This window comes from Phocoena sinus, chromosome 10 (assembly GCF_008692025.1).
Source record: "Phocoena sinus isolate mPhoSin1 chromosome 10, mPhoSin1.pri, whole genome shotgun sequence".
Classification (NCBI taxonomy): Eukaryota; Metazoa; Chordata; class Mammalia; order Artiodactyla; family Phocoenidae; genus Phocoena; species Phocoena sinus.
The window spans coordinates 85,383,089-85,408,811 of record NC_045772.1 but is presented as its reverse complement, the minus strand read 5'-3'; the positions used below and the strand labels follow the sequence as shown (position 1 = coordinate 85,408,811).

At 40.7% G+C, this 25,723-nt stretch overlaps 1 protein-coding gene across 3 annotated transcripts in view; it reads right to left on the bottom strand.

Moving 5' to 3' along the window:
• ST8SIA1 (ST8 alpha-N-acetyl-neuraminide alpha-2,8-sialyltransferase 1) overlaps window positions 1–25,723 on the bottom strand; it is a 157,975-nt gene that overhangs the window by 53,385 nt on the left and 78,867 nt on the right. For all 3 annotated transcript variants that reach the window (XM_032645800.1, XM_032645801.1, XM_032645802.1), the window contains exons 3-4: window positions 10,064–10,173; window positions 3,515–3,607 (exon numbers count right to left, since the gene is read on the bottom strand). In XM_032645800.1, coding sequence (XP_032501691.1) covers window positions 3,515–3,607; window positions 10,064–10,173 — 203 coding nt within the window. The remainder of the gene's footprint in view (window positions 1–3,514; window positions 3,608–10,063; window positions 10,174–25,723) is intronic.

Sequence of the window (25,723 nt, the reverse complement as noted above, 5' to 3'; positions counted from 1 at the left end):
AAAATCACAATCTCACTTTCTCTTTCATCTTGCTCTGTCTTGTTCTAAATAAATACCCGTTTTCACGAGCTTTTTAAAATCTTACCACCAACTCCACATATTCAGGTAGAAAAATAGACTCTTTTGTCCTTCAGTGTAATGTACTGAATGTTTCATTCCCCTCCAGGAACGGAAAAGTATTATACTATGGTTATGCAAGACATTAACAATGGGGTAAACTGGATGAAGAGTACAAAGGACCTTCCTGTACTTTTTTTTTGTTTTTCAACTTCTTGTGAATCTGAAATTATCTAAAAAAATTTAAATAATCAAAGAAAAATATTTCTGTAAGTGTTCTCTTGACCTTTTGCTCATTCTCTTGAATCTGATATGAACCCTTCCCAATTTTAAAAATTGCACATTTTTATGATTTCCAGAACCCCAATCCACTTAATTGAATTAAAGAGACATCATCATCATTGTTGATTTTCTGACATCTTCCTGATCAGACCCCCAAGCCCTCTCACAAAAACCCACAAAAATCCCAAGACTGAGTGAGAGTCAATAACTAAACTGTAAAAGAGAAATGTTTTGTTTTCTTATTCTTCCCAACTCCTTGCTATGCTACATTAGTTTATGTCAGCAAACAAATCACACTAAAAATTAAATATATAGCACTGTTTTGGTCATTCATTTAAGTTATTCAATACTAACTCACAAATTTGACTGACAGTTTTGGTTTTCAGTGACATTTTTTAAACTAACTGTTTATTATGAAAGTAATATACCTATAAAACTATATTCACTGACAGCAAAAAGGCTTACCATACAAAAATGAACAGAAAACTAAAGTACAAATTTTGGAAAATGTCAAATCATATATGTAGCATTAAGTCCAAAAAATAGGAAGAATAATCTGAATATAGAAAGAACAAAAATACAAAACTTTTAAGTCCATTTATACAGTCTTGATGAAACCTAAGAGGATATTATATCCATAAAAAATATGCTGCTATGAGAAAAATAATTTAGCTCACAAAAAATAAAAATACAATTAAGAAGTGGAAATGGTAGACTACATAGCAGAATGAACACAACTAAAATACGATTTACTGAGCTGAAAGGGGTTATTCTTGGGACACAACACACATATACACACACAAAGCTACATGGTACAAGGAAAGAGTTAGAAATATCTAGAAGTTCTAATATCCACTTAATAGGAGGACTAGAAAGAGAGAGCAAATATAATGAAGAAGAGGAAATAATCAGCCATATAAGAGAGAGAATGTTCACAAAGATGAAAAGCAATACTAATGATAGCTAACGTCTATATAGTGCTTACAATATACCAGGCACTGTTCTAAGCATATATATAATTATAATATACATATATACACACACACATATTTACACATATATACATCTACATATATATGTAGTTTAATTCATTGTAAGTATGAATTAAACTAAGTATTATTATCCCTGCTTTACAGATGAGGAAACTGAAGGAGGAAGTGTTAAGTAACTCAGTCAAGCTCACACAGCTGTGAGTGGGCGAGCAGGAAGCGAAAACCAAGTCATCTTGCTTTAGAGGACAGACCCATAACCACTACACCTCCACGTCTTCCAACTCAAAAGACCTCTCATTAATGTGCCAAGCAACATTAATGAAAAAAGAGACCCACTCTGAGATATACCTTGGTAAACTTTCTGAATTCAAATGGTAAAAAGAAATGTATAAGTTTTAGTGGAGGAAGGAAAGAAAGATTTCCCTCAAACAAAGAAATGAATAAATTTCCATTAGATTTTTGGTTGGCAACTCTGGGTGCCAAAAGATAATGGAACAATATCTTCAAAGTTCTGAAGAATATATTGAATATCTGAAAAAAGTGTACCTCGTGTTAGTTATAGTTATTCACAAATGGCGAGGTTTGGGGTGATTCTTTTTGTTACCATCTTCTTTGTATTTTTCTCTCTTAATTTCTTATAACGAACATATATTTTTGTGGAAAAACATTAAGATCAGTGTTATAAAAATAAAGATAGTCACATGGATTAAATTCCTTAAGTATGAAGGATGAAACTATAAATGCACTAAAAATATACAGGATAATATTTTCTCAGTGGAGGAGATGTGGGTGAGGAAGATTGTCTAAAGATAGTTTTTTTTTTTTAAAAAAAGGAAAAGACTAACAAGTTTCATTGTATAAAAATGTTGAGCTCTGATAGGACAGATGTTAAACAGACTAGAAGAAAATATTTGCTCCATATATAGCAAACAAAGACTTAATATCTATACAGTTCTTATAAATCAACAGGAAAATAGTTTGTAAAAAGAAAAAAAGTATGAAATGAGCAAAGAATGCAAACAGGCAATTCACAGAAGAAAAAATACTAATAGTCAATACCCACTCAGCCCTTCTTATATTAAAAAAAAACATATTAAGTAAAAAATAATGTATCATTTTTAACTCAGCAAACTGACAAAAATTTAAAAGATTAACAGCACATAATGTTTTCAGTATTGGAAAACAGGCAGTCTGATCCATGACCGAAGAGGAAGTAAATGGTACATTTTGGAAGTGTAATTTCACAGTATCTGTCAAATTAAAAATTGGTTGCGTTTCCCAACATCTATTTTATGGGAATATACTTACTTATGAACCAAAACAAGTAGTGTAGCATTGTTTATCAAGTGACACACAAGCGCTGTTCACTCGGGTAAGACTTCCTTAGGTGGCAAATGCCTGAGCTTAGAATATCTGGGTATTTCACTAGTAACTGCTAGTGTACATGGGAGAGCATAGGGCAATGTTCGACTCTTCTTTTCACAGAGCTTGAGTCATTCTCTACGATGAACAGTCCTTGGATAAACAGCTCCTTGGATAAACAGCTCACAGCAAACAGTCCTTGGATAAACAGCTCACAGCTTACCGCTGTGAAACCGACGACCCCCAGAAGCTCCCACAGCAGCTGCCAAGATTTCTGGAATCGATACTAGAGTAAGAATTTTCCATCTGCTTTCCCAAATCTGACTGAATATCACGTGATGTACTATATTGTAACATCATATAATCACACATTCTTGTACATTCCCACAATATTGCTACTTTCATGCGTGCATACGCAGTAAAGTGGTCACTTCTCTGTTTTTACTCTTTAATAAAGTTGATAAGACTTCCGTTCACCAATCAGTGCCAATCAATGAGTTGGGACTGAAGCCAACAAATTGGAAAGTAGTAGTAATGAGTAAGCACGATATAATATTACTTCTTTGAGCAAAATGATGGATTCACATGTTATTTTTACCATCTCTAAAGGCAAGAAACGGAATCCCAGAGGCATGAAATAGTGTTTGGATTCCCATAATCCTGTCTAGTTTATTTACAATTCCCTCCTTCATCCTTCCTGCCTGTCCAGATGGTTTTCTTCTTTGTTTCCCAAACTGAATTATGTTCACTGCCTTTACGATGTTAAATATTTCGAAAGCCTTCCTTTTAATTCCTCACAAACAGAAGTCATAAACTCTTACCTTTGCCGAATTATGCTGGGGTTAGCCGTCACTAAATGACTTTTGGATCCAACATCCTTAGTGTATTCACTTGACAAAGGAGGAAGATTGCATCTAGAGAAACAAGAACAAGCAGTTCAGGATGATTTACATACTTTTAAATCAGGTCAATTATCATGGCAAATAGGAATTTTACTAAGTCTAGCTCAATTCACAAATAACTGTTTTGATCACCTCTCCCTTTTAGTAGACATTAGATGACTAACTCTTAGCATCTTCAAAATGCTGTCATAAAAACTATTTCTGTTTTAGAAGAAAGAAAATGTCAGCTAGAGAGGTAAGGGATTTACTAAAGGAAAGAGATATAACTAAAATGAATTTATTCCATTCAAAATATTTTTGAGGTGATAAGTCAGGGTATATATGAAATCAGTGCTCAGGAGGGTGTAGTCCCCTAGAAGACACAGGACCTACAGTGTTCTCTGTAGATACCAACAAACTTCAAGAGAAAAGGAGGAATTGTATTTACTTGTGTTTTTCATTCTTTTCCCAAATTCTAAATTATAATAGTACATTCAAGGCAAACTCTGCCACCTAAATCGATGCATGTGCGACTTCTGGGTACATGACCAACGTATGGTTGCCTACTGGTGAAGACAAAATAATCTGTCATTTAACGAAATGCAATGATTCTCCACCATCCCAGTCTAGGCAAGGGAAGAGTACAGGTGACAGAAATAGCTCCTCCTCCCTCATACACACACACACACACACACACACACACACACACACACACACACACAGCACAGCCCTGGGTGCTCTCCTCTACCGCAACATCTTATGAATGCTTACAACGGAAAATATTGCAACTGCAAATCCAAATCCCATGGCTTTCTGCCAGTGAGACATTAACCAAGTTGTCAACTGCCTCAGTTTCCCCATTACACAAAATGAGGATAATGGCTTTTCCTCTCCAATAAGATGGTTGCAAGGAGTAAAGTAAGAAATGTATAAAAAGTCCCTACCTTGATGCCGCATACATAGTAAAAGCTCAAATATATCACATATCAGAAATATCATATAAATATAACTAAATATATATCTATTACTTCTGACCATCCCAAATGAGTCTATAGATTCCAACAGATTTTCTTTTATTACTGAGTCCTAACTGCTCCTGTCCACCCATGTCTTGACTCCACAGCAGGGCACCTCTAAGTTTTTCTTACTTCAGCAAACCAAAGCATCGTTTTTTTGCCGGTAGACATCTTACAAATATTAAGGTCTCGGCCATTCCCCAACTATTAAAATTTCCCTACAAATTTCCCCCAGGACATGGACTTGTCCGAGCACCGACTCAGCTGATCTGCACAAGTTCCTTGATGTCGTCTCATATTTACCCTGTATTTGACTCCTACCACATCAGGGCATCCCAGGCAGAAACTTGTCTCAGTTGATTTGGAATCTTCCTTCCACCTGTTCTTTGGTAACAAGATTCTGGTTCTTCTGGCAGCTCCCCACAGATTAATGTCAGCCAGTTGAGTGCCCATTGGGAACAAACACAACAGGCATGGTGGGGAGCCTGGGGGAAGCCAAGTCACAGAGCCTACTTAAGGCATCTCTAGTCTAGTGGTCACACCATATCCCAAGAGGTTTCCAAAGACCATGTCGGGGAGCGAGCTTATTAACCGCCAGGCTCATCCGGCCATGGTGCTGACTGTGCTCTTGTGATTTAACTGATCTTCGCAAAGATGGAAAGGACTCCCAGGATAAAACACAGACTAGAATTTGGGCATCTGTCTCTCTTTTCTTTTTGATGAATGTAATTTTTTTTTTTAAGTTTTTATTGGAGTCTAGTTGATTTACAATGTTGTGTTAGTTTCAGGTGTACAGCAAAGTGAATCAGTTATACACACACACACACATATATAAATATCCATATATATATACATCTCCATTCTTTTTCAGATTCTTTTCCCATATAGGTTATTACAGAACATTGAGTAGAGTTCCCTGTGCTATACAGTAGGTCCTTGTCAGTTATCTATTTTTTTTTTTTTTTTTTTTTTTTGGTACGCGGGCCTCTCACTGTTGTGGCCTCTCCCGTTGCGGAGCACAGACTCCGGACGCGCAGGCTCAGCGGCCATGGCTCACGGGTCTAGCTGCTCCGCGGCATGTGGGATCTTCCCAGACCGGGGCACGAACCCGTGTCCACTGCATCGGCAGGCGGACTCTCAACCACTGCGCCACCAGGGAAGCCCTAGTTATCTATTTTATATATTGCAGTGTGTATATGTTAATCCCAATCTCCTAATTTATCACTTCCCCTTTGATCCTGATGGCCCTTCATAACATTTGAGAATCAACCACATTATATTAAACCTGTAAACTCTGAATATTGCCGGAAAGTGCGGTTAACCTGCTTTGTCATCGTTAAATGAAACTAGTCGGTATTCCTGAAAAAATACTTTTTCTGTGCATTCCTCATAGATTGATCCATGGCTCATATGTCTGGGTCCACTTCACACCTCCTATCACAAAGCAAAAGCTCAGAGAAACACTTCCAGACACTAACTGCCAAATCCTGCAATAGAGGGAAATGCTTAAAACAATAAAGATAATATTTTATACATTCATTTCTGGAAAATAATGACACTGTGTTCTGGTGTAAATGTCTGTTCTTCTGGGTATACTTTCTCTTCAAGTCCAAATTTCTATGATACTTCCCTGTAGCTCTTCTCTTCGGAAAAAAGCACACTATAATTCTAGCTCCGCAACTCCTAAATTGATAATTACATAGATTTACATAAAAGGCACATTTAATACAGTCAAACTGTTTCCAATTAGGCATATTGTGTAAAAGTGTTTCAAACTCTGCATTATCGCTTGTTGGCTCAATGAACGGATATTAATGGCTGAAGTGTCTTAATAACTATACTTGTGACCCTAGAAGATATGATCACAGAATTGATGAGGAATGAATATTCTTTGAAGTGGGGGGTGGAGGTGGGTGGGTGAGGTGGGTCTGGAGAGGAATCTTTAAATAGAATAAATTCTAAACTTCCTTTTTAAGTTGTATGTACACTTAAATATGTAAAACACATATAATTGAGAATAATTCAAAGGCACCAAAATTATGTTGTCCTCACTCATATTCCTGAGCCACCCAATTCCTCTCCAGAACACAATCAGTTATCTCTGTCTTGCACAACTCCCAGATACATTTTATTCAACAATTTTATTTTTTAAAGTATTGTTTTTGGCTACAGAGCAAATGTTTACTTTGAAAAACGGGGAGTTGACTTCTAGCATTAGAAGACGTGTTTGAAAATGTCCAAGCAAAGGAAATTATGGCATTGTTATATCCTAATTCTGGAAAACATCTTGAACTGTAACTGGGTATACCACTGTGTACAGGTAAGGCTGTTTTGGGATCTCATCTTTCAGTGTAACTGTCCATGTACCCTATAGTCCAGGAACATACTATGTGCTTTCCAATCACATTTACTCACTAAATGTTTAATTTTGAACATATGATATTACCTCAATTTCCTCAGGGTGCCCCCAAAATGTGTATTAAGCAACCGTGCATAAATAGATACATAAATGGTCAAATAAGAATACTTTATAAACAATTTATCAACATTTAATTACTCCCACATTGTAAACTATTAATAAGGCTTTTTAAAAATTCAAAGGTGTTATGATAACGGCGCCATTCTTGAAACTGAATCAAAGGCACACGCACATCTAGTTTTGATGCTGCCTTCTTTGAATTTTTTTCAGCCCTCACCTCCCTCATCATTCCATGAACATCCGTTTAATCCTGTGCTGTGCACCCCATTCCCACATTAATTCTGCACTTGAATATATCAGTATTGATTGTATACAACACAAATGCCGTCCTGCTTATTTGTAATAAATAATATAGGTAACCCCCTAAGATGCTTAGGCCTGATCTCGTGCACATAAGTTTAAAAGATCCATCTTCCTAAATGTAGTGACAAACACACGCCCACTCAGGAATACTAAAGAAATACATTTATTGTACTAATGCCTCCTTCCGCATTGCACTCAGACCTTTCGGAATCACTTAACTTTCCTGAGTCTGTGAGTATAATATTTCCACTCTTTCTTCCTTACATAGTTTCTGGAAAAAGCAGATCAACTTATACTCGGGGGCAATATGAAAATTTAAACTAGACTACGTGAATGTGTTACAGTGGTGTGATAGTCACATCATCACAGAATCAGAGTTTCTACAGTGGAAAGGCTTGTGGTATTGTCTGCAGCCACCTCCTCACGTAGATTAGACAGCTGAGCTGCAGCAAAGGTACAACGGTGCACTGCGGGTCACATAGTGAGTCTGCAGCAAGGGCTGGTCCTCCAACCTCCCTGTTTTCTTTGCTGGCCCTTCAGCCTCCACCTAACACCAATGTATTAGCGGGGGTACCTCTACTCTTCAGGTAACTGTCCCCACTTCTACAGCTTAAATCCCATCTCACTGCACTCTCCCCATGGCTCACAACCCTGTGGCAGCACTTGGTGTCCTTCCTACATTAGAGCTTGGACAGGGTGGCCTGTGTCCAGAATAGAATGGAGAGAGGGCTCTGCCCAGATGCCACTTCCCCTCAGAAGGTCCCCACCCACTCATCATCTGCTCCTGAATCACCCCAGTCACAGCGCTGGCACATCTCCAGGTTTTAAGTCCATGAGGGGAATTGTTCAACATATCATTCCCAACCCCAGTGAAGACCCGATACAAAGTAGGTGCTCACCAAACCGACGTCGACTTGAATTAAGAGAACTACATTTTTATTGTCTCCATGTTTCTATGGTTTGTATGTATCACAAAAAATAAGAATGGCAATGGAGAGGAAAACAGAGTCTTACACTGGAAAAACTAGGGCAGGGCAACTCCATAAAGGAAAGAGAGATAGAAGAGGACCCCACTCCCACTCCGCAGCAGGCTTCACCAGTGAGATAAAGTCTTTCAAGGAGCCCAACCCTTGCTCTCTGAGAGGGAACTTGACCCTCCCCTGAGTACACAGCTTCCTTGAAACACTCTCAGACAGGCTTTACTCTCCCCTACTCCACTTAGCTCAGAGCCCAGAGGTGGTTCAGTGTTCTCTCAGCTAACTTTTGCTACTTCTAGACCATTATCTATTTATCCTTAAAAATGAACACAAAACACAACCGCCACCCCCCTTCAGCTTTCTGCCCTCTGTGTTGCTGGAGACCTCAGCCTTCCTGGCCCCAGAGCATTTTGGCCCCTGGATCATAGTCATTTCCACTTCACTGAGACTTCGGGGCACACCTGAAAGACCCTCCCCAGAACAGCCTCCAGGCTCCTACGCCTCTTCGGTAACAAACGTCCTTTTTTTCTACAACACGTCTGCTCATCCCCCAGAGAAGGTGAAGTCACATTCTCTAGTGGGACATTCTTTGACATTAGCTCTCTTTTCCCCACCTTCTCTCATCTTTCCACCGCCCCCTCCAGCTCTGAAGAACCCCATCATTTGGTCCCACTGGCCCCCTTCCTTTCTCCTTCACACCTCTCAGGGCCCACCTCCCATCCAGCCGAGACTTCAATGTGTGTCACTTCACACTCTCTCTAGCCAGGACCCTCCATGCTGTCCCTTCCCACCCTTCTCTCCTCTCCACCAGACAATCCCAAGCCTGTGACTATCCAATCACTCACTATCTTCCCTGCTGGTCAAAATTACCCAACGGCGCAGGTTGGTGCCATTTCAGTGTCATGGTCTCGACTCTTGGCTGGATGTGTCCTAGCAGCTCCTTTACACACCCCTGCAGGATCACGTCACCACTCTGCCCAGTCTCCTTACCAAGCTTCCTCTTCGCTCGAAATGTAATCCCCCTCCTTCCTCCCAGTTTTCTTAGTGCTGCCCAGATCCAACCCCTCTTCAAATCCTACTCACTACTTCCAAATACTTTTGTGAAAAACAAAGCAGCAGAGTGCGTAGAATGAAATGAATTAATGAAAATGTTTATTCATAGAGAGTTTGTCTTAAGCACAAGTCTTAAAGTTGGAGTCATCCAACTGTATCGTCTAAAACTGAATGAGTGGGGCTTCCCTGGTGGCGCAGTGGTTGGGAGTCCGCCTGCCGATGCAGGGGACACGGGTTCGTGCCCCGGTCCGGGAGGATCCCGCATGCCGCGGAGCGGCTGGGCCCGTGAGCCATGGCCACTGAGCCTGCGCGTCCGGAGCCTGTGCTCCGCAACGGGAGAGGCCACAACAGTGAGAGGCCCGCGTACCGCAAAAAAATAAATAAAAAAAAAAAATAATAAAATAAAATTGAATGAGTGTTTCCACTCTGGGGGTCTCCCCACGACCTCTGAAGCTCTCCCAGCTTTGCACTTTCTTGGGGCCCGTTCCCTGGCTCCCCTGGCCTATCTCCTCAACTCACTTCTATGTGAACTTGAAGGGACGGCTGAAGAGCAGCTACCGCTGATTCATCACCAGTGACTGGTTTCCAAAGGCCCCGGGGCTGGCAGGAGGGGTGGGGGAGAAGAGAGGAGGCAGAAGCCGCGCTGTGGGAGCTCTCTTACCGCATGACAAAATTTGCTTCATCTATTTGACGGCCACAGTCACTCTTCTTCAGAATCCCACCATTTCCCACCACCGCGCATTTCTTCAAGGGCAGCTGGAATGGGGTTGCCTAGCAACAGAAAACAAGGCGGGTTTTCACTGCAGAGAACACACAACCACTCACAAAATCATTGTTTACAGCAGACCCGGCCAGAGAATTTGGCTGAAGACAGGGCAGAGGGAAAAGAGCATGTAGAAAGAAAGATGCCAGAAAGTTTGCAAGGAACAAACGAGCCTATTCTTTTGAAATAAGCGGGTTTTTTTTAGCTCCCTGAAGTGTATTTCAATATAACATTTTTTGGTATCAAACTGGCCGTGCACATAGTGGGGAGTGACTGCTAAAGAAAATGGAAAAATCCCCACTAAACATTCTTAGGATTCTTTTTAAAGGCATTAAGCTGGGAACAAACTCAAATGAATTCTATTCCCCTATTTGGATGCAATTTCATTCATTCATACAATCAGTCATTCACTCAATGTTGCTGGTGTTTCCTACGCTAATTTTGGGGGATAAACACGAAGACAGAGAAACCACAGGTCTCAGAATTCACAGTTTGGGATGTGAGGGGAGTGTGAACACAGAAACTTATGTAACAGACCCTACTGTAATGCTGAACTTGTTGTAGAAGAGGTATGTTTCACATGCTGTGGAGAATCCAGAGAGGGGCAAGAAGACACGTCTGTCAAGCTGATTCAGGGAATGCTTTCTTACTCGAGATGAATCTGTAAGGATGAGTAAGATTTTGCCAGGCAGAGAGAGCAGCATAAACAGAGGCACAGAAGTACGCTGAGAGCAAACGCTGTGTTCGTGAGTACATGAACACTCTGGGCGGGTCTGTCTAGAACTTAGGAGGCACTAAGGGACAAGTGACTTGTGCCCATCCAGACAGCATATGACGTTCTGCAGACATTGAACTGGACTGCAAAGAAAATGTTCCGTGTACCTGAACGTTCCCTGAGGTGCCATTTATAGTACCAGGGAATATCAAAACCCAGCACTAGCCCCTGGAAGTGAAATGCGACATTCGGTCTCTTTTAGCTGGGTCAGCAAGAACCACCAGACACGGCATTTCCTGCTTGCTGAAACCTAGCACAGCGGTTGGTGTTCTCTGGGGGAACACCTTACATCTGCATAACTGGGACATACAATAACCATGCCGATATTAAGTCAGCCATCCTTGATGAATCTGAAGGGCATAATATGGATTACACCAAAAGAATAAATGAATACCCGAAGATATGCACATAAATTAATTAAAGCAGAAAAATGAAATTCCAGGGGTGTGAGTGATCACTGGTAGGTGAGGGGCACTCACTGTAGCACAAGAAGGGAATTTCACTTCCTTGATTTCTATTTTGTAAAAGGACTAGCCAGAGCTATGACAATATAGCTGATGAAGACACAGTACTGAAACTGTAGCGTCTAAGCATTTGCAGATGGGAAAGACTTCCCTTCATAACACTACAGCAGAGACTGTCCAGTGACCTCCAGATCAGGATACAGAGAGGAGTGTCAAGCAAAGGCCAGCACCCCAACACACCCAGGATAAGCCAAGATGACACGTGGCATTTTTCTCAGTCACTCCTGGGAGGCAGGTTTGAAATCAACAAACACATGGGCTAGATCTGTAATTTTTTAGATGTAGATTTAAGTCTTTATGCTCAAATTAACTGTTCTTTTATTCCACGAGTATTTATTAAACACCTACTATGTCCCAGGCACTGTCCTGGGTGACAGGGGCATAATAATCCCTGTTCACAAGGAGCTTACATCCTAGCGGGGAAATGGATGATAAATAAGACAAATGAGTAAATAAACAGAGTATCAGATGGTGACATGGGCTGTGGAGAGAAAAAAATCATTGGCATGAGAAGATGAGGAAATACTTTTGAAGAGGACTCGCCATTGAAATCGGGTGGTCAGGAGACAGGGAAGCAAATCCCTGAAGGACAGGGGGTAGTGAACCTTACAGGTACCTGTGGGAACCACCAGGAGGGGACACTCCTGGGGTGTGAAATGAAGAGGAAAGAGCCCAGTGTGTCTGGAGATGAGTAAGCAAGGGACAGAGGAGGAGGGGAGATTAGAGACTTACCCGGTAGGAAGGCTGGGGAGCAAATTCTGTAGAGCTTTGGAGGGTACTGTAAAGACTTTGGGCTTTATTATGAGATAAGAATCAAGTTAAGGTAGGGTGAGCAAAGGAGTGATGCTATAACATGTTTTGGAACAATCACTCTGCTGCTGTGTGAATAGTCTGTAAGATGCCGTGCACAGAAAGAGAGACCAGTCTCCTGAAACAGCAGACTAGAGATTTTGGTGGCCTGGGCTAGAGTGAGAGCAGTGGGGGTGGTCAGAAGTAATCATCAGATTCTGGAGATGTTTTGGAGGAAGAGCTGACTGGATTTGCTGATGCAATGGAAATAGGATAAGAGAAAAAGAGAGGAATCAAGAACGATGCCAAAGTCTGGGGCTTGGACAACTGTGAAGACGGACTTGCCATTTACTGAGACATGGAAGATGATAGAGAAGCAGGTTTTGGTGGCGGGGGGATAATTTGGAGTTCAATTTTAAATATGTCAAGTGTGAGATCCCCGTTAGACATTTAAGTGGCAATGTCAAGCAGGCAGCTGAATATATGAGAATACAGTCGGGGAACTGGTCTCTCCTGGAGACAGAAAGATGGAGGTGATCAGCATATAGGAGGTATTTCAAACCAGGGCACTAGCTGGTGAATGAGTGTAGACAGGAAAGAGAGGAGGTCTAAGAACTGAATCCTGGGAGGCTCCAACAAGAAGTCAGGAGACTGATGAGAAATCAGTAAAGGAGACAGAAGGAGTGGCCAATGGAATGGGAGAGAAAAACAGGAAAGTAGAGTATCTTGCAAGCAAAGTTTTAAAAAAAATATCTCAAGATACTCAAGAAGGATGGTGAAAAACTGCCGCAAATTCTATCGATAGATTGCCTAAGGTAAGTGCGGAAAATTGCCACGGGATTTTGCAACATGGAGGTCACTGGTAACCTTCCTCAGGACAGACCTGTTTCAGGAGTGAGGATGGAAGCCTGATCTGAGTTCAGTGAGTTATACGACTATCTGTATACAGTTTATGTCAGAAGTGTGGGCTCGCTCATGCTCTACTAATATTTAGTTCGCTTTGTAAAAGCCAACTTAACCCCCGCTCATTGTTGTTAAAGGAAAGTCCCTGGACCACATCGACTGACAATACCAGTTTTCCAAGCAAGAATCTGGGCACAGAACAAGCAGAGCTGGGAAGTGGCAGCAGCAGTAGCAGCAGAAGCCTGGGTACAAATACTACCTCCTAACTTCCAGACTGTGGGACCCGTGGGCGTTCCACTTCCTGTCTCTAAAGAGGGATAATGCTGCACAGGACTATATGAGATTATATGAGATGATGTACATAAAGCATCTCACTGAGCCACTAGCATGGTGGTCCTCCCATTATCCTTCCCCTCTTCTTTCATCTCTTTCCTCCTTCTAGCAGAGTCCACTGATTTTTTCAAGCCACAAAATCCTTAGATTCCATGGGTTTGGGAGAAACATGGTAAAATAGTGATTTATCACACTCTATCTTAACAACTGGAATAATTTTATTAGCAGAAAATTTACCTACTTTATATGGTATTTACCTGTTCTTACATTATATATACATATATGTCATATACAACATATATGTATATATATGTTTTATACACACACACACACACCCCATTACACTTTTTTAAGCCTTTGAACAAAAGCCCAGTTGAGGAGGAAGCCATTTCTGACTTTGTGCTGGTAATATTTGCTTATTTCCTCTTCATTTGGTCAATGCTAGCCCTCACACAAGCAACTTCATTTCAATAACTGTTTCTCTGGTATCTGGGTGCATTCTTCTGGGCATTGGTAATATGCCAGTGAACAAAGGAGCTCACCAAAGTTTTACAGAGAAGAAACTTAATTGAGAAAATACTGCGGAATTTTTTTTAACGAATTGAGATAATACTATCATTATTCTATTCTAGGCACAAAATATTTTAATTTGGCAATGGTCGATGCTTACCAGGATGATCCGTGAACAAGGCGTCCTCCTTTTGGTGTATATTACATAGAAAGAATTTTGGTCATCCATTTCCACGGAAATATTATGATCCTGTCAAGGAGTATTTTTGTTAAGGCACTAACTGCATCCTTTCTTTTCAAAGGTATCTCCTTGCACCCATGTAAGAAAATATCTACTGGGCCTTAGAATATAGTACTATACTATAACACTCTTCCTGCTAACCTTAAAAAATACTAGTCTAAATGAAAGGATGGATTAGACAGATTGACTACAGCCACGGTCTCAAAATATTGCTCGACCACCAATTCACCTTATAAATCATCGTCCAAGTTTTTTCACCTACCATTGTTCCATCTATTAATGGCCATCTTCTTAATGACTCTATTATATTAACCATCTGGATTCAGATTATGGTTTACCAGGCCCTGCAAACTCTCAGTGCCTCACTGGAAGTCAGGCATGATAATAACTATCCCATCTGTCTCCCAGTATGATTATGAGAATTAAAATCAGCTGAGGTGTTGAACATTATCAGAAAACTCTGAAGTCCCATATAAATATATGAGACTAGTACATTATTAAATACTAAAAGAATTAAATTATCTGGGGGAAAATTATCATTACACTGCTAAAGCACTACTATTACATAGAGTTTACCTTTGTGTGAGATACTTGCAATTTCAAAGGTTTACATAGATTTTGAACAAAATATTTTCTAATCACTGGCCCTTAGAGGGTATATCTACTACTCTGATCAATCAATGCGTTTTTAAACGCACATTTTTATATGAATCAATCCAAGTATCATATCTTTTTTGCTCACTGTTCTATATGCAAACTAAGAACAGATGAGATAATCAACAATTTGTTCAATAATTATTTAATTTGCAGATTTCTATTGAGCATCCAATCTGTCTTAATCTTAAACAGTGTCTGACCTAAAGGCATTTTCTTAATGTTATAATGGATATATTATTCATTTATTTATTTTTAAAATTTATTGACATAGAGTTGATTTACAATATTGTGTTAATTTCTGCTGTACAGCAAAGTGATTCAGTTATACACATATATACATTCCTTTTTTATATTCTGTTCCATTGTGGTTTACCATGGGATACTGAATATAGTTCCCTATGCTATACAGTAGGGCTTTGTTCTTTATTCATTCTGTATATAAGAGTTTGCATCTGCTAATCCCAAACTCCCAATCCATCCTTTCCCCACCCCCTTCCCACTTGGCAACCACAAGTCTGTTCTCTATGTCTGTGAGTCTGTTTCTGCTTTTGTTTTGAATTTTATTTTATTTTTTTATAAGGAGGCTCTTATTAGTTATCCATTTTATACATATTAGTGTATGTATGTCAATCCCAATCTCCCAATTCATCACACCACCACCCCCCGCCCTGCTTTCCCCCCTTGGTGTTCATACGTTTGTTCTCTACATCTGTGTCTCTATTTCTGCCCTGCAAACCGGTTCATCTCTATCATTTTTCTAGATTCCACATATATGTGTTAATATACGATATTTGTTTTTCTCTTTCTGACTTACTTCACTCTGTATGACAGAGTCTAGGTCCATCCACGTCTCTACAAATGACCCAGTTTCGTTCCTTCTTATGGCTGAGTAATATTCCATTGTATATATGTACCACAAATTCTTTATCCATTCATCTGTCGATGGGCATTTAGGTTGCTTCCATGACCTGGCTATTGTAAACAGTGCTGCAATGAACATTGGGGTGCATGTGTCTTTTTGAATTATGGTTTTCTCTGGGTATATGCCCAGTAGTGGGACAGCTGGGTCATATGGTAGTTCTATTTTTATTTTTTTAAGGAACCTCCATACTGTTCTCCATAGTGGCTGTATCAATTTATATTCCCACCAGTAGTGCCAGAGGGTTCTCTTTTCTCCACACCCTCTCCAGCACTTGTTGTTTGTAGATTTTCTGATGATGCCCATGAGTCTGTTTCTGTTTTGTAGATAAGTTCAGTCATGTCATATTTTAGATTCCACATAAAGTGATATCATGTATGTGTCTTTGTCTGACTTACTTCTCTCAGTATGGTAATTCTCTAGGTCCATCCATGTTGCTGCAAATGGCATTATTTCATTCTTTTTTATGGCTGAATGGTATTCCATTCTATATATACACCACATCTTCTTTACCTATTCATCTGTTGATGGACATTTAGGTTGTTTCCATATCTTGGCTATTGTGAATAGTGCTGCTGTGAATATAGGGCTGCATGTACCTTTTTAAAGTTTTGTCCAGATATATGCCCAAGAGTGGGGTTGCTGGATCATATGGCAACTCTATTTTTAGTTTTTTGAGGAACGTCCATACTGTTTTCCATAGTGGCTGCACCAATTTACATTCCCACCAACAGTGTAGGAGGGTTCCCTTTTCTCCACGCCCTCTCCGGCATTTGTTATTTGTAGACTTTTTGATGACGGCCATTCTGACTGGTGTGAGGTGGTACCTCATTGTAGTTTTGATTTGCCTTTCTCTAATACAGTAAGTCCCCTACATACGAACCTTCAAGTTGCGAACTTTCAAAGATGCGAACATGCATTCGCACGTCCAATCACATAAGTTAGTTCACGTGTCTGGTGTACATTGTCATGTACGTGCATCCTTTACAAGTGGTTGTGCTTTTGTGTACTTTACTGTACTGTACTGTATAGAGTACAATAGTACAGTATCTTTATTTCAAGCCCAGGATGTCTGGCAGCAAGCGTAAAAGCAGCGGTGATGTAGCTGGTGCTGCTAAGAGCACCAAGAGATAATGACGGAAACAGAAGTGAAAAAATTGAGAGAGTAGAGTGACAAGAGGAAGAAGAAGTAACTGAAGAACCGAGGAGATTCACGATGCAGGAAATGGCAAGGGGATTTTCTTTATTTGAGGGGGCACTGTTAGTATTTGAAGCACAGGACTGGAACGTAGAATGGTACACGAAGGTTGCAGCAGCCGTTCAGAATGCAATCCAGTGCTACCGTGTCATCTATGACGAGAAAAAAACAGCTAATACCCAGACATCACTGGATCGTTTTTTCAAGAGGGTAGATAGAATTGAATCCAGCAAGGAACCAGACCCTGTGTCATCAACGTCAGGCGTGAGTGAAACTGCAGCCTGCCCTCCGTCTCCTGTTGCTGACGATCCTTCAGCTCTACCATCTCCCGCCTCCTCTCGCTCCTCTAGTCAGTAACTCTTCCTGCCTGTTCACTCGATGCCAGCCCGTATACCAGCTATTGTTCTGTACTACTGTACTTTTCAAGGTACGGTACTGTAAGATTAAAAATGTTTTATTTTTCGTGTTTGTTTTTTATGTATTATTTGTGTGAAAAGTATTATAAACCTATTATAGTAGAGTACTACTTAGCTGATTGTGTTAGTTGGGTACCTAGGCTAACTTTATTGGACTTACGAACAAATTGGACTTACGAACGAGCTCTCAGAATGGAACTCGTTCGTAGGGGACTTACTGTAATTAGCGATGTTGAACATCTTTTCGTGTGCCTCTTGGCCATCTGTATGTCTTCTCTGGAGAAATGTCTATTTAGGTCTTCTGCCATAATGGATATATAATCTCCAAACTTCAAGAACAAACATGAGACCCAACACTCTCTAAACATGAGCCGATTAACGAAGCCATTCAGAATCTTGCTTCTGAGACACCCTTACCCTTATTATGGTCCACAGCCTGCACTGCCTGTGCCTCTTCTTACATAGCCCTGATGCCTGACTTCCCTTTTCATTCAACAATTATTTTTTGAGCCCTGATATGCGCCAGGAGCTGTTGTGGATGCTGGAAACGTACTGGTGAACAAAATAGACAGATACTCTGCTCCTGGAAGCAGGAAAAACAGAATTTAACAAATAGGAAAGTACAGAATGCTATAAGGTTAGGAAAACTCTCTCTGAGGAACTGACACTGGGACCTGAGATCTGAAGGTTTTAGGCATAAGAAAGGTAGTTGAGATTTCAGCCTATTAGATCATCTTAGGAAGATTGAGGAAAAAAAGACAAAAATTAGAGTCTTTGATGTTTTATGGAACAAATGAAAGTGAAAAGACTTGTTACAGGTTGGAAGACTTTTTCAGAAACAAACTACAAATGCCAACTGTGAAAATATTCCTGGCTGAGGATATGCCTTGAAGAAGGCTATTAAAAACTGAAGAACTTAAACCCTGTTCTTTCTGTCTTATGTAAATAGCTCCAAAGCGTCCCAGAATGGCTCTCATAATTAAGTGAATAAAGACCTATTTACCAAGTCATTTCCAAAGCCAAACACCTCACTTCCTTTTCCTCTTCATGGGCAATCCACACAAGACAACAAAGTAGTAAGACCCAGTGACCTTGATCACCTATTCATCTTCCATCACATAGACATAACTAGATGTCCTCAATGACAGTTACACTACCTCTATGAGCAACTGAGTTAACCACCGTCAATCTCTAATTCTTAGAGTTTGGGCTGGCCTTGCAGGGAGGGGAGGAAGGACAGGTGTGGGGAAAAAAGAAACGTGCGAACCATTTAGTAAATAAAGAACTGGATTAAACAAAGTTGTGGTAACTATTTTCACAGGAATACACAACATTTTAGTAACTGCACCTCTGATCACAAATTAGAAGTGCATAAGTCAGCAAGGGAGTGCTACACCTCTGGCTAGGGTCTGCAGCCCCTGTCCAGCAGGAGGACGTTTCAGAAGAAGAGGCTTTCGGCCCTTTACCCCTTAAGAATAAGGGTGTAGGGCTTCCCTGGTGGCGCAGTGGTTGAGAGTCCGCCTGCCGATGCAGGGGACACGGGTTCGTGCCCCGGTCCGGGAGGATCCCACATGCCGCGGAGCGGCTGGGCCGGTGAGCCACGGCCGCTAAACCTGCGCGTCTGAAGCCTGTGCTCCACAACGGGAGAGGCCACAGCAGTGGGGGGCCCACGTACCGCAAAAAAAAAAAAAGAAATTATAAGGGTGTAGAGTCTCTCAGGGGGGAATGAAACAGGCTGGGACCTGGGACCCTTTGCTGCAGTGCTGCAGAGCTTGTACCTGGACACACCTCTCCTCCAGCAACAAAATACAAAGAAACTGTATGGGACTAAAACTATCTGTGTACACGCCCAGTTGGGGCAAAATTACGGACAAAAAAGAGACCAAAAAACGCAAAAGCAGAGTGGTGCGCATGCGCCCTGAACAAAACGCCACAAAGGGGTGGGCAGACCACCGAAGCCACCACTCCGGCCCGACCCCTGGACACACCCCTACCCTCACCCCATGTAAGCAACAAGCTCGGCCCCGCTTGGGGAAGCAAGCAAGCAAGGGAACGTGTTGTTTGCTCTCACTCCCCACCCTGCTGCAGCAGGGGCCCCAATAAAGCCTTGCCTGAAAAAACAAAGTTACAATGTTCTTGGAGAGAGAGGGTATCTTTTAGGCATGTCTAACAATGTAAAAACTTAGCATCAGAACCAAAGAATAAAAAATGTTCTGCAGGGCTTCCCTGGTGGCGCAGTGGTTGAGAGTCCGCCTGCCGATGCAGGGGACACGGGTTCGTGTCCCAGTCCGGGAAGATCCCACATGCCGCGGAGCGGCTGGGCCCGTGAGCCACGGCCGCTGAGCCTGCGCGTCCGGAGCCTGTGCTCCTCAACGGGAGAGGCCACAGCAGTGAGAGGCCCGCGTACCGCAAAAAAAAAAATGTTCTGCAGAATCACTGTAGGACAAAACTGGAGATTAGGGAGAAGGCTGTAATGTCCCTACATCCAGGTAATAAAAATAACTAACCTTAAATCTAGGTTTCTTGGGAGCACCAGGAAGCCAAAAAGTTTGAAATCCTGGAAGCGACCCACTTGGATTCTATCCACGGTGAAGCTCCACCAGATACAACCTAAGCCCCAAACAGATGAGAGGAAGCTCTAAGGTGTCCAGAATTAGGAGAACTGAGTAACAGACTGAATCGGATTAAGCAGACTAGTGGCCAATTAAATAACTTTAAGATCAAGAATTTCTGTAAGCAATGAATTTGTATTTTAAAATGCTCTCCTGCTTTTGAAGATGGTAACAAAAGACTCCATTGTTTTAAATTTAATACAGGATATATCAGATTATTACAACTCTCACCATACTTCACTAATTCAATATGTTTCTCAGCTGCACTGGGTGATTTTTGGACCTAACTTGTTCTAGATTCTTCTTCCTCTAGCTCCTTTCTATCATTCTGTTTCCACTGTACCCATAAACTACATTCCTCGCCTTCTTAATTTTATACTTGGGAGGAAGGGGAGAAATGCCATAAATATTGCTGAATAAACATGGTTTCATAAACTAAAAAAAAAGTGAGTCTGTCAAGCTAAATTTTGCTGGTTTTGTTACACATGTAACTTTATGCTGATACTTTAAGCTGGAAGAGTTGGCACTTCTATTTTCACGCTTCACAATTCAAAGGAAAAATCTTTGTCTTGCTCTGCTACTCCCTCCAGACTTCTCTTTTATAGGAAGGAGGAGTAAGTCTTCCTTGTCATGCAGTTTTCAAGCTAGAAAAATTACCAAACCTTTCAGTACTTAGAACACCACCAAGTGCCACGATTAAGAAGAGGAATCAATGTCAATGTTAGATGTGGGTCTCAAGTCCTAACAGAAAAGCAGGGATTTTTGAAAAGCAGGGATAGGCCTGAAAGGCTGTCACTCTATGTCAGCTGCCATTAGTGATGAAGTCAAAACATATGCTCGCCCTTATTGATGAAAATATCAGGTTTTTGTCCATAAGAACATGAGCTCACACATCTAATTGCATCTAACCCATTCATTTCTATGTACCCTCACCCAAGTATCCGCATGGACTCCCACACATAATTATGCTTCACCCACACATATAATTTAATTTCTCGCCCATATGTTAATTGTATCCTCAACCTAGGCATCTAAATACAACCCCCCTCCGCCTCACATCTAATTACAGCATCCCTCTTCTGAATGTAATTACACCATTCAGCCACCCATCTAATTATGCCCTCCTACACTATTTAGTTGCACTGCCCTGCTCAAGGACCTAATTACATTCTAACCAGTGAATCAATGAAGCCCCCAGCCCTTCAACCATATTCTTCAGATGCACATCTCTTTATCTCCGTATCCCACCTTATTATTTCAACTAAAGACTGGCAAGTTCCCACAAGCAAGTTCCTAGTAAGTATGGCGCCCAAAAAAACAGGCAAAATAATGACAAGATGCAGCTGAATCAAAAGCAGCTTTGGTCCTTTCCAGTAAATAAGCTTTTTCCAATAGTTGCTTTTTTGGTTATTTAACCAGCCCCATTGGAAGTCCAAATTAAAATTTCAGATGGTTTCCTATTTTGCATGTTTAAGCATTTTTATGATGAAAATACTAGCAATTAATTTATTTCAGAGACAAATGCTTCTCATTACAGATATTTAATTATTGAACCCTTTAAAAAGATATTACCCAAAACTTTACCTGGGGATATATATTTATAAATACTAATTACAGAATATTTGCACATCCCTACCACTCAAAAAAGGTTAACTGTTCTTCAATTATACAAAATGAATTTCCAGAAAGTTGTTGTTAAATCCGTATTCCCCATTCCACTAATAAAATTATGATTTTAAAAAAGATTAGTTCAGTATTAATAGTCTTTCTACATAGGACGCATCTCTGGAAATTGAATGATGTGAATATTTATATATTGGGTACTGTTTCCCTATTAAACTTTCTGACTCAATCCATTATAAAAAAAATAACACTTAAGCATTCCAAGGAATATTATGTATTTTTCACATATCTATTATTCTGGACGTAACTTTTGGAAGCCAAAAATAAAACATCAGTTCAGACTGTAAGTACAAATCGGACTCCTTATTAGATCTGTTCCTTTTCCTGTGCTTAGTCATGCTGACTCTGCACCTTTTGTAAAAGAATGTTGCCTATAGCCTGAAATATACAGGATGGCCTATTCTCAGGGCTCTAACCTTTAAGAGTCCATTCATACAGAGATAAAAAGATGCAGAACAGAGAATAATTTTTATCTTGTTGGAAGTTGGCAAGAACATCATGACCTATGTGGACAGCTGCAAGAACAAAGGATTCCGACCCCAAGAAGTCTGCAGCAACCAACCAAGCCTCTCACTCACCTCAGCCATAAAAAGAAACGAAATTGAGTTATTTGTAGTGAGGTGGATGGACCTAGAGTCTGTCATACAGAGTGAAGTAAGTCAGAAAGAGAAAAACAAACACCATATGCTAACACATATATATGGAATCTAAAAAAAAAAAAAAATGGTCATGAAGAACCTAGGATGGGAATAAAGACGCAGACCTACCAGAGAATGGAGTTGAGGACACGGGGACGGGAAAAGGGAAGCTGAGACAAAGTGAGAGAGTGGCATGGTCATATATACACTACCAAATGTAAAATAGCTAGCTAGTGGGAAGCAGCCGCATAGCACAGGGAGATCAGCTCCGTGCTTTGTGACCACCTAGAGGGGTGGGATAGGGAGGGTGGGAGGGAGGGAGATGCAAGAGGGAAGAGATATGGGGACATATGTATATGTATAACTGATTCACTTTGTTATACAGCAGAAACTAACACATCATTGTAAAGCAATTATACTCCAATAGAGATGTTTAAAAAAAAAAAGTGCTTTGCTGAAACCCTTTGAGGAGTTCACGTTTTTTGGGCACGAGCCACTCATCCCCTTGCATGGCCCTGCAATAAACCTTTTTCTGTTCCAAGCACCAACGTTTCAGTGTGTTTGGCCTCACTGTGTGTCAGGCACACAAACTTGCTGTCAGTAACAAGATGACCATTCATCAGATTTACTGAATATTTCATATTCAATTCCTGGTTAACTGAAGTTTGTTACTGATTTTGTTTTTGACCCATGGATGCTAAAGCCATAAGGGGGACTTCCCTGGTGGTCCAGTGGGTAAGACTCCGAGCTCCCAATGCAGGGCGCCTGGGTTGGATCCCTGCTCGGGGAGCTAGATCCCGCGTGCTGCAACTACGACCCGGTGCAGCCTAAATTAATAAATAATAAATAAAATAATTTAAAAAAATAAATAAATAAAGCCGTAGGAAGGCTGAGCCTGTGCTTTAAGCCAGAGGTTGACCACATTTCAAATATTCTCAAAACTGGGGGGCTTTTTATGGTGGAAAGGAAAGGAAATATGAAGGGCATGCACATTGCAAAGGTAGTGGCCAGTGATTCTTAGTAGTGACGCAGAAAGTGGCAGCCGCAGCAGCAGAAACTATACCTCATGTCATGGCGAGACTTTGTCTTCTCAGCTCCCAAGGTGGAAATACCACCGAAGGATTCTTTATCTGCTAATATGCACAGTTCCTCTTCCTGCTGATAAGCCTTACCCTAGAGCCTGCCTGCCTGCATCTGTGTCCTGGCTTAACGTTTCTTCTATAACCGCCGGCAAGTTACTTAACCTCGGTGCCTTACCCTTCTCATTCGTCATAATGGCATCCACCTTGCACAGCTGTTGTGAGGATTAAGTGAGTTCTGTCTGGCACAAGCTAAGTCATCAGTAACTGTTATTTTTATTTTTAATGGACCCAGATTTTCTCAGCAACAAGCCTAGAAACCTTGGAGTCATGTTTGCTCATCTCTCAATATCACCCTAACACCTACCTCTTCAAAAGCTCTTCTATGCTTTTTCTCTTTCCACTTTCATTGTAAATATTTTTACAATGGCTGGTTACTATTAGTCGGCTTCTAGTTCTTATCCGCCATCCCTCCTTCACTCTCATATACTAGTTATTCTTCTAAGACAAAGGCGATGGTATCACAGGTGTTTGCAGTATGTCCGAGTGCGTCAAATAATGCTCATTAAATACATGTATCAATTATCCCTCAATAAATCATTAAATAAACAAACGAAGGCTAAAGCAAATCACTCCTCTACCAAAACAGTACAAAATGTACTATGTTGTCTGCCGACAAAAACGTTTGAGATCTTCACAGAGGCACTCAGGACCCACCAACACCCCAAACTCTCTGTTCATCCTTTTCTCAAACCACATCATCTATGCTCACACCCAATATTCTCTCCACACCATTTTATTTACAACGGTTGGCCTCCAATACAACCTAAATTTCTTGTCTGCCTACATTTTTGTTGAGGTTGCCACAGTGCCTCTCCCCCTCCCCCCTTCCCTACTCAATTATCCACCAACCAAATTATTTTTCACTCTTAAGATTTATGAAGTGTCTGCAGGTATTGTGTCCAATAAGATCCCATACAAATTCAAGGAAATGCTCAAAAACTGAAGCAGATCAGAGGAACGTCAGAATTCATTTATGCTCAATGAGTCATGAGAATTAGGTATTAAAGCTGTGCACGGTGGCTTGTAAGTATATGTGGAATTGAATCAAATCATTTCTTCAACACGTCAGAGACTTTTAAACGTATTACTGTTGATGTCGTTATTCTGCGCGCTTGGAAATGGAAGTCTCTTGTTTTTTGAACAAGGCTGTATGCAGAAAAAACCCGTAAAAAGAAACAAAAATAGAAAAACAAAAGAGAAGATGTTGTTTGAGGTCAAAGTGGTCGCCCTCCCCTCCCCGACCTCTTGGTCTCTCTCATTCCTGAAAGTGACACTGAGACACCCCAAGGAATCTGATGGTGTAGAAAACTACTAACCTAATCAAATTCCTTTCTTTTTTCCCAGAAATGAAGAACCACAAACATCAAACACATTTCAGCTAAGGACATTTGGCAAGGATTTACTGAGTGACAACCCATCATATACCAGTCACTATACAACATATTGGGGCAAAAAGCCTGACCCCCTGGCTCTATGTTTATCCCACTAAAATGTGGTGGGAATTAAGACATCTGTTTTGTTTTCAATTATAAATAGTGTGCAATTACTCAGTAACGGAGCAGACTGTTAAACTGTTAATCCAATTTAACTGATTAAGTACCTGAACTAGCAGAACCGGATCAAGTGCCTGCTAATTAACTAGTAAATTAATTATTAAGTTTAAAGAAAGCAAACCCAGTACTGTCCCACATATAACTATTCCATTAAAAAGTGAAGAAATCACAGGGGAGGGATAAATTGGGAGATTGGGATTGACATATACACACTACTATATATAAAACAGATAACTAATAAGGACCTACTGTAGAGCACAGGGAACTCTACTCAGTGCTCTGTAATGACCTATACGGGAACAGAATCTAAAAACGAGTGGATGTATGTATATATATAACTGAGTCACTCTGCTGTACTCAGAAACTAACACAACATTGTAAATCAACTATACTCCAATTTAAAAAATAAATTTTTTTAATGCAGAAGTCAGAGAATATTCTCTTTGAGATTAACTGGTTCCTGAGGCTTCCCACCTCCCCCCAACTTTATAATAAATTATCTGTCATCCTTCCTTGTGAGAAGAAAAAGGAAAAGAAGTTGTTTCCAGAGCATCCCTTTCTTCCCAGCATTGCTCCCTTCATCATCTCCCAGGGCACCGCCATACAAACCTCCAATCAGCTAAATTTTATAGCCTCTAAAGTCCCCACTCACACCCCTACCTCTA